Source organism: Otolemur garnettii, unplaced genomic scaffold (assembly GCF_000181295.1).
Source record: "Otolemur garnettii isolate 467f Iridium unplaced genomic scaffold, OtoGar3 scaffold00089, whole genome shotgun sequence".
Taxonomy (NCBI): domain Eukaryota; kingdom Metazoa; phylum Chordata; class Mammalia; order Primates; family Galagidae; genus Otolemur; species Otolemur garnettii.
Window position 1 is genome coordinate 2,968,281 of NW_003852484.1, and position 10,556 is coordinate 2,978,836.

The following is a 10,556-nucleotide window of genomic DNA, read 5'->3' on the forward strand; positions in this document are numbered from 1 at the left end:
ACATTAAGAAGGTTGAGAACCACTGCCTTAGAGGAACAAGATATAGAAAATGCAGGTCCCTAGATTCCCTTATGGAGCAGAACTGCCTATATGCCTTGGCCTACCTGCTTATTCTGGACTATTAAATAAGAAAGAAATACTATCTTGTTTGAGCCACTGTATTTTGTGGTTTCCTCACTATAGCCACTTAACTTGTTTTCTAATCAAGAAATTAGTTCAAGAATTGAGGCGCTGCATTCACAAAGGCACAACATGTTTGGAACTCACTTAGGGATTAGGCTGTAGGCTGTAAAGGCAAGTGGGCAATACTTGAGGCTGCAGCAATACCATTGTTTGTGATGATCAGGGATTGGCTAGAAAAAAATCAGAACATTACCGTTTCCTGCCCCTTTATGATTTTAGGACGGCACTATGGGACAGAGATATAAAGCCAGGCAAGCATTAGCTGATTTGCAAGGGGAGATGGAAAGACAAGAGCTCTGCTAAGAGAGTTTCTCTTTCCCCGAGGCCTACAATCTAAATTTAATGAGAATCCAGGAATTTGAAGCCTCAGGTTGCTTCTGAATCCAAATGGCAGGAAATAAAATGTTTTTCAGAGCGAGTCTAGTAGAAAGATTAGGTTAAGAGTGTAATTTTCCTACCAGGCCTTTTTTCAGATAGTATCAAGGTAGGCACCACTACATTGAGGAATGGGATGGGCTGAGCACAAAAGCTCATAAAGGTGTTAAAAACAGGTATAACCAGAAGCATAACAGGTTATTTTAATAGGTGTAAAGAACTATGTATAACCAGGAGTAAAACCAGTGGTTACAATTACCTGGAACCTACTTAATGTAAACAGAACAGAAGATTACTAAGTGTTTGAAGGAAGCATACATATTGCCAAGACCCTACAAAACACTTTTATAAAAGTTTAAGGCTCTTAATCCATAAAGCAACCTTCAGCTTGCCAAATCAGCACCAAGCAGTGAAATGGGAAAGCCTTCACTGTGTAGCCCCCAAGAAGCACAGAGTGTCCAACAATCACTTCAAGTGTGGCCTCTGAGGATAACAGACTTAAATAAGAGACTGCCAGAGGACAAAGCCAAACCACAAACAACAATCAAATGAGTTTTTCTGTGAGCCACAAAGACGAGACAGAAACCAGAGATTCTGGATTTCAAGTTGGATGCAATAACTGAACAGGACTTTGAGTTTTCTCCTTTGAGGAAGGATGAATATGTTCTCTATATAGGAAGAAGGGAGTGCATGAATACACAGTGGTATCTGATGCAGAGACTCTTAACACTCTCCACATATATATTTTCTCTTCTTTCTTTCTTTTGTTGTAGCATCCGTGAGCTTAACTGGGTACACGGCTACTGAGCTCCACTGCCAACCTTTCTTGAAGATAAGTGTGACCTGGTCATAAGTCTGCACCAATGAGACTTGAGTAGAAATGATACATACATCTGAGTCATCACCTAAAGATGTAGTCACTTGCCTTGGATGTCCTACTTCGCCTTCCTGTGAGCTAGAATGACAGCATGATAATGAGCCAGCTTCTACAGAGACAGCTTCTACAGGAAGGATGTCACCCTAGGGGGTGTTGGAGCAACAACAGAGAAGGAACTTAGGTCCCTGGAGGACCTTGCAGAACAAAGCTGCCTAGCTGCCTTGAAAAGCCCACTATCTTTTGAGAGAAAAATAAACTTCTATTTTACTGAGCCTCTGTATTTTTGGTCTTTTCTACACAGCTTAGCCAGTACCTTACATACATAGGCTATCAATAAATGTTGTCTGTTGAATTATAAATTTAAATGATGCAATCTGAGAATCAACATGTCAGTCTTGTCTATGTCCATTTTTCTTTCTATTCAATTTTCAAAAATGCTCATATATTTATATATTTACCAGTTATCTGTCATACTTAGAAATGTATTTCCCCCAGTTTATACTATGACTTAATGATCTTTTTTGAAGCATAAAGGTTCAAAATGTTAATGTCATTAAGATGTTAGCCTAACTCAGGTCCTATCACAAATCTTTCCCTTTGTGATTTCATTCACTGTTTTTATGCTTGGAAAAATGGAGTCTCTTTAGGGATAAGACTCGTTTTCTCACTGAATTGTTCATTTGCTTAAGGATAGAACAAATGAAAAAAAGAAAAGAAAATGTTAATTTTCCCTTACTCTCTCATTTTAACTATGCAGTTCTCCAATCCCTCAGTCATACATTTTCATACATGGTACACACAAAGTTTTATTTTCTACTGTGTGATCAACTTACAAAAACACTTACCAGATAAACCTCATTTTAATAAAATAAGATTTATTTAGCAATCCTATTGATTTATGTTTTTTATTACATGTCAAATTATCATCAATATCTGCTTCTGATCTATTTTTTTCCTATTAATCATTTTGTTGCAGATAAAATAAAAGTTTTAATTGTTTGTCCCCCCCCCTTTTTTTTGTAGAGACAGAGTCTCATTTTATCGCCCTCAGTAGAGTGTCGTCACACAGCTCACAGCAACCTAGGCTTTGGTGATTCTCTTGTCTTAGCCTCCTGAGTAGCTGGGACTACAGGCACTTGCCACAACGCTGGGCTATTTTTTTGTTGCAGTTTGGTTGGGGCTGGGTTTAAACTGCCACCCTCGGTATATGGGGGCTGGTACCCTACCCACTGTGCCACAGGCACTGTCCTGTTTGTCCCATTTGTTATTAAGAGAAAAAAATCCAAGGGAAATCCTTATTTCAAAGAAAAGAATGAGTAGATATTTGCAATATATTCCTAATAACTTTCAATTCACGTTATTTTGAAAATCCTATCCACATTCATGATTGTAATGATGTACAGGAGGCAGGGAGAGAATGATGATCAGGACGGAGCTTAGACTCAAGTCTAAGCTGAATGATGGCACTACACAAGTATCTATTTGATGATTATTTCAATAAACTGTACATGTATGTTTTATCTACTTCTTTAAATGTATAAAATATTAACAAAAAATTTTAAAAGTTCATTTACAACATTGTGGGCTTTTGAGAGAAAAGTTTCAGAAATACCCACCATACCTCAAAAGACAATAAAAGAAGGGGAGGAAGTATTTTCCAAACCTCTAAAGATAATTATACACATCTTTTACTCCTCTTCCCTTGCCCCCCTCCACCCCATGAAATACTTTTCTTACCCACCTATCTTATCTGAAACCCATTTGACCACTCTGCAGAAATACAATCACGAAGCTTGATCTCTAGAGTTTTTTTTAAATTTCTTATAACATAACTATGTACATTAATGCAATCATGGGGTACAGTGTGCTGTCTTCATATACATTTTGAAATACTCTCATCAAACTGGTTAACATAACCTTCATGTCATTCTCTTAGTCACTGAGTTAAGACATTCATACTCTGCTTTTAGAAAGATTCACTTGTACTCTTGTAAAATAAACCATAGAGGTGACCCCACCAATCACCCTCCCTCCCCCATCCACCCTCCTCATCTCCCCTCTCGATCTCTAGAGTTTTAATAAAAAAAGTCAAATTGAGGCAAATAGAATTATTAAAGAGGCTAAATTTTAATCAGCTTAAAATAAGCCATTAAACACAATATGGGATTACACTGTAGGATGGACAAGCGCAATATAATCTGCTATAATTTCTACTCTAAATATTCCCAAGAGTAGAAGTTAAGATTTCACTTTAACTCTTAAAGTGAAAATGCTATGTACCCAGAGGGGTAGTTTTCAAATTTAACAGGGTATAAGATAAAAGAGCTTGTTAACATTATAGATCATTCTTAGGGTTCATCCCAGAGCCTAACTGACTAAGCTGGGCAGGGGCCCAGGGATCTGTATCTCTCTCTCTTTTTTTTTTTTTGCAATTTTGCCTGGGGCTGGGTTCAAACCTAGCATCCCTGGTATATGGGGCTGGCGCCTTACTCCTTGAGCCACAGGCGCCGCCCAGGGATCTGTATCTTTAAGGAGCAGGTAGTCTGTGATTAACAACACTGATCCAGGGGAATCAGAATCGTATATATTTTACACAGAAGACTCTTAGTTTTTAACTCTACATATTATTTATTTTATATTTTATTTGAAATTTCTATACTGGAGAAATTTGTATATACTATAACCCTTCCTCATCTTTCCTTATCTTATTATTAAAGCTATGATGTGGTCATTCTGGCTTTACTTAACTATATACATATATAACAAGATATAAGGGCAACATATATACATGGTAAAAATATTCCCAAGAGTAGAAGCATCAAATAAAAAGTAAATTTTCTTTCTACTCCAGACTTCTAATTCCTTAGGCCCCTATGCTAGAAAGGGCCAATGGTAATAGATTCTTCCAAAAAAGGCCTTTTCCCATTTTTTTTCTAAGTAGGAGTATATTAAACATGATGTTCTAAACTTTGCCTCTTAACCTAATAATGTATTTTGCAGACTGTAGAACTTTCATTCCTTTTCATAGCTATATACTAATCCATGATATGCTGCACTATAACCAGTCTTCTAATAGAAACATATGGGTTGCATCTAGCCTTCTGCAATTTCAAGCAAACATGGTAATCCTTGCAAGGTAATACAGCTTTGTACGTGGGTTAATTTTCAGTAAGTGCAAATTCCAGGTTAAAGGACATGTGCATTTGAATCTAATAAATAAAAGCCCAAGTGCCCTCCACATAGGATGCCCAAACTGCTCACACACTAGCAGCGCTGTTTTCCCCTACCTCATAGGCAAAACAGCACATCATCATATTTTTTCATCTTTCCCAGGAAAAAGACATCTAACTGCTGTTTTAATTTTCATTTCTTTAATTATGATGAAAAGTTTACGTCATTTGTATTTCAATTTCTGTAACTGCTTGCTCATATCCATTACCCATTATCCTGCTGAGTTGCTATTTGTCTTACTGATTTGAAAGGAATATTTTCAACTAAGGAAATTGCCCATTTGTCTTATTGTTACATATATTTTCCAGTTTTTAACTTGAATTTATTTTATAATACATTTAATCATGAAGATAATTCTACATTTTTATATAGTCAGGTGTATTAAATCTTTCTTTCATGGCTTCTGGGATTTGTATCTTAGTAGGAAGGCCTTTTTAGCTCTCAGATTCTTTTAAAAAGTCATTTCTGGCTGAGCAAAATGGCTCATGCCTGTAATCCTAGCACTCAGGGAGGCTGAAGTACTAGGACCCCTTGTGCTCAGAAGTTAGAGACCAGACTGAGCAAAGGTAAGACCCAGTTTCTACTAAAAATAGAGCTGCATAGTGCATCATTAATACGACTGCTTTTAAGTACCGTATGGATACATAAGAGTCGTATTTCAAGGGGTTAATATTCCTATATTCCTTATAAATGAATATATAAGGTTGAAAATTCAATTTATTCTCCCTTTTTATGAAAGATTCAATCTCTCTGAACTCTTTATTTCTTTCTTATCCGTTCTATCTTTGTTTACATTTCTTTATGAATTCTATTTCTTTTTTATACCAGTTTCTCCACCAAGATGGAAAGTCAACTCTTTATAATTCTACAATTTTGTATCTGGAAAGGATATAAAGAGATATACTTTATTAGAAAGAAGGAATAGTATGAATTGCCTGAAACAGAAGAAAAGCTAATAAAAACATTAATAGGCATTTTGTGCATTGTTGACTTCAAGCTTATACTGGAATTTGTACTTAAAAACTGTGAATGCTTAAAAAAAAACCTGTAGATGTTTGAAAATGAAGAGCATCTCAAACACATTAATGAAATTCATGTTAAAAATCTATCTCAGAAGAATGGGAAATTATGACTAGTGTTCCATAAAAACCCAGATGATTGGGGAGGGGGGAGGATGGGTGGAGGGAGGATAATTGGTGGGACCAAACCTACAGTGCATCTTACAAGGGTACATGTGAAATTTACTAGGTGTAGAATATAAATGTCTTAACACAATAATTAAGAAAATGCCGTGAAGGCTATGTTGACCAGTTTGATGAAAACATTTCAAATTATATATAAAATAGCATCAGCACATTATACCCCATGATTGCATTAAAGTACACAGCTATGATTTAATTAAAAAAAAACCCAGATGATTTTTCTTGTACCCTAAATTTTTTGGAAAGAGAACATACTTTGAAAATTGAAAAATGAACTCTTATTTTGAAGATGAAAAATTGTGTTTCAAATGAAAGTCCTCATCTTGTCCTTAAAATCCACTCCCCTTCTCCCCCTGACTTCCTAGAGCATAGAGTCATTGTGGACTCTTCTCTTATTCCCCACAGCTGGTCCATCATAAAATGGACCAAAATATAATCAGAATGAAATTATATTTGAATATAATATTTAAAATAATCAGAATCTGATCATTTCTCCCCACTACCATTGCTACCATGGTGGCCCAAGCCAAGATCATCTCTCACCTGGTTTACCACACTGATTTCCCAATTGGTCTTACTTGTGCCTGTGACCTCCAGTTTCAGTCTCTTCTTAGAAGAGCAGCCTGTAGGGTGGTGCCTGTGGCTCAGTGGGCAGGGCGCCAGCCTCATATACCAAGGGTGGCAGGTTCGAACCCAGCCCCAGCCAAACTGCAACAAAAAATAGCCAGGCATTGTGGTGGGCGCCTGTAGTCCCAGCTACTTGGGAGGCTGAGGCAAGAGAATCGCCCAGGAGTTGGAGGTTGCTGTGAGCTGAGATGCCATAGCACTCTACCGAGGGCAATAAAGTGAGACTCCGTCTCTATTTAAAAAAAAAAGGAAGAAGAAGAGGAGTCTGTGACCATAGCACTCCTCACATCAAAACCTCCAGTGGTTTCCTAGCTCAGAAAATGCTGACATCCTTACAGGAGCTGACAAGGTCTTAAAGGATCTAGTCCCACACTCCCACCACCCCATGACTGCTCTGACCTCATTTCCCACTCCTCTTCCCATAAGTCACTCATTTGGCTCCAGCCAACCCGCCTCCCTGCCTGGTGTGCTCTTCCTCTTCCATAGTTTACACTTGTGTTTCTCTCTGCATGGAATGCTTGTCTCCTAGATGCTGCGTTGTCCATTAAAACTTCCTTTAGGTTTTTATCTCCAAAGGTTATCTTCCCACTAAGGTTTTCTTTCTGAAATCTTAGCCTCCTTCCCTCAACATTTCAATTCCTTTGTTCTTATTTTATATTTTCCGCCATAGTACATACTACAGGTTTTATTTATTTATCTAGTTTATTGCTGGTTGTTCTGACTGCAATGTAAATTCTATAGGTAGGAAGCTTTATCTGCTTTGTTCTCTGCTGTACTCCCAGAACATAGTAGAAGCTCAGTGAATTTTGTTGAATGAATGAACCAATAAACAATCAAAAGAATGCCTCTAGGTTGGGGCTCTCACTGCATCTTTCCTTGTGTCCTATGGGCAGTCTCTTCCTCCTGCAATCAATACTACATACCTCAATTAGTAGTGTACCTAACACAGATCTGATACTACTGCTCCTGTCAGGAAGAGCCTAAGTGGCTGCCAACTGTCCAGTGAAGAAAATATAATTCTATAGGATAGCATCGAGACCCTTCATGATCAAAATATCCTTTTCTAACCTTGTTTCTTAATATTGGATTCTTACACATTTATCTGTAGACCAGTGTCTCTCAAACCTGAGTAATTTATACATTTTTATGAAAAAAATTCTCAATGACTCTCCAGGTGACATCCATCTCCTGGAGAAACACTAATTTAAGAAATTGACGTCCTGATCAATAAAAATGTCTTTTCATTATAAAGTATTACTGGTAAAATAATTTTTATATTATAACCCAAATGAAAACAAAAGTTTTTATATCTTCATATATCTTGAAATCCCTAAGAATAAATGCATGGACTGGTTGCAACAACACTCTTGTATACTAAAGCAACTCCCTACCTGTCTGAGAAGAGGCCTATGCTTACCTGCCTCCACTGCCTTCCCTCTTGCCATGCCCTTACCTGGAATATCCTTTCCCTGACTGTAGTGATCAAAATTCTACTCATCATTCAATGCCTACTTTAATTACTACCTTATTCATCAACACTTTTTGTTACCTTCAGCCAAAACTTCTCATAGTCTCTTCAGGCAATGTAAAACCTCTTATTTGGCATCAACTACACTATTATATATAAGGTCTAACAATTAAGTTTATGAACTCATCTTAGAAAAAGTGCTACATACCTCATCACTGAATATTACTATGGTCACTTTCGAGGTACCCTTTTCATAGCTTCATAGCTCACCCTTCAAAGCAATTTTAGAACTCTTTTTCTGGAATGACCATCAGAGCTGTTGTCTGCTAACAATTAAGTTTGTGAACATGCCACTGTGTGCTTACATTGATAACACTGTATAAATAAGTGAGATTTCGTAACGTTGGTATATCAGTGTCTCACAGTTGTGTTCATGTTGGTGTGTGCCACAGGTACACATCTTAGACCAGTTCCCAAATGCCAGTGTCTTGCTGAGTGACATTATTGTTATTGCATTTTTTTTTAATTGAGATAGAGTCTCACTATGTCACTGTCAGTAGAGTGCTATGCTATCACAGCTCACAGCAACCTCAAACTCTTGGGCTTCAGCAATTTTCTTGCCTCAGCCTCTCAAGTAGTGGGACTATAGGTACCGGACACAACACTCAATGTTTTTGTTGTTGTTGTCACTGTTGTTTAGCAGGCCTGGGCCAGGCTCAAACCCACCAGCCTCAGTGTATGTGGCTGGCGCTCTACCCACTGAGCACGGGCGCCACCTATTGCATGGTTTTGTATGCCATACCACCACATGATGACAGCTCTGATGATCATTCCAGAAAAAGACTTCCAAAATTACTTTGAAGGGTGGACTAGGCCCTGGTGTTGGTGCCTACCTTCCCAAGGAGAGTACTTCAAAGGTGACCAAAGTGATGTTCAGCAATGAGGTATGTGTAGCACTTTTTCTAGGATGAGTTTGTGAACTTAATTTTCAGAACTCATACAACAACAACTCTGATGACCATTCTAAAAAAAGAGTTCCAAAGTTGCTTTAAAGGGTGGACTAGACACTGGTACTGGTGCCTAGTTTCCCAAGGAGAGTACTTTGAAAGTGATCATACTGATATTCAGCAATGAGGTATTATAGCACTTTTTCTATGATGAGTTTGCAAAATTAATTATCAGACCTTTTATACAGTATGATATACTATTATTTTCTCATGATTATCATAGCTCCTAGACAGCATGAAGATTAACTTATATTTTTAATTTCTACAACAACTAGTATATGACATATAACAATTAATAAATGTCCACCATTAGGGTAAAAAAAAAACATGCTTCTATAAATATGACCCTCTACTGATCTTCTTAAAAGTGCAATTGCTTACTAAAAGCTTATAAATAAACATGTGTAACATATTCATAATAAAAGAAAAAAAGGCAGGAAAACTTTTTTTTTTTGTAGAGACAGTCTCACTCATTGCCCTCAGTAGAGTGCCGTGGTGTTACACAGCTCACAGCAACCTCCAACTCCTGGGCTTAGGTAATTCTCCTGCCTCAGCCTCCTCAGTAGCTGGGACTGAGTAGCCAGCTACAATGCCTGGCTAATTTTTTTGTTGCAGTTTGGCTGGGGCTGGGCCCGAACCTGCCACCCTGGTATATGGGGCTGGCACCCTACCCACTGAGCCACAGGCACTGCCCCAGGAAAACATTTTTAAGTTAGTTATAAGATTTACCTTCTTTTAAGCATTAAGTCTGACACAGGTACACATCTTAGACCAGTTCCCAAAACCATAAGGAAGGATGTCAGGAGCACAGTTACCCGAAGACCTAAAAAGAAATAAAAACATCAACGTTATTTTCTATTTTCTCTTAAGACAAATGTTAAGAATAAAGGGTTTTTTTCAATCATGCTGATACTATATTCTAATATTATGACTTTTCTCTGTAGCTTCCAACATGAGGAAAAAACCCAACCAACCCTGCATGCTGAAAATGAAATAATTCTATTAACAACTTTAATATGAAATTAAGATGATAATATCAAAAATAAAGGAAAGAGTTCTACTACCTTAATTTTTTTAAATGAATGTCTAGAATGTTCTGTTCAGATATAATACTAAAAATACAGAAAATAACTTTAAAAGACTAGGTATTTTAGTTTTATATCTCTAATATAAAGAATCAAGTTTTTTTCAAATTCAAGCTGCTAATAAAAAAAACTCTAAAAACTGTCCTTATTTTAAGGTGACAGATTATTGCTTTAAGTTTTCTCAAAAAAACAATGATTAGTCAGGCACATATTTTATCTTATAATCAAGAAAAGCTAATACTTGTTTAAGGGCCAGAGGAAGTAGTCCTTTCAAACTCTTTGCTTATTCATATAAAAAACAGTCTTCCTAATCTTTCTTGATATATCAGTTGGTTTCATTAAAGAAAGATGGGATTAAAAATAAGTACTTTAGAAGATAGTATGAATCAAATAGTTTTTTTCCCCCTTTGTATTCTAAATACCATTATTTTGAAAATGTGCACTAGTGGCTGGTCATGTGGATAAAAGGGCAAAAGATAATACAGAAATATAAAAACAAGG

The 10,556-nt window shown here is 36.9% G+C and overlaps 1 protein-coding gene across 1 annotated transcript in view; it reads right to left on the minus strand.

Annotated features, from left to right (window-relative positions):
- The window catches only part of DIRC2 (disrupted in renal carcinoma 2), a 90,073-nt gene that overhangs the window by 68,021 nt on the left and 11,496 nt on the right, over positions 1–10,556 (minus strand). Inside the window, exon 2 of the mRNA XM_023516295.1 lies at positions 9,700–9,793. Coding sequence (XP_023372063.1) covers positions 9,700–9,793 — 94 coding nt within the window. The remainder of the gene's footprint in view (positions 1–9,699; positions 9,794–10,556) is intronic.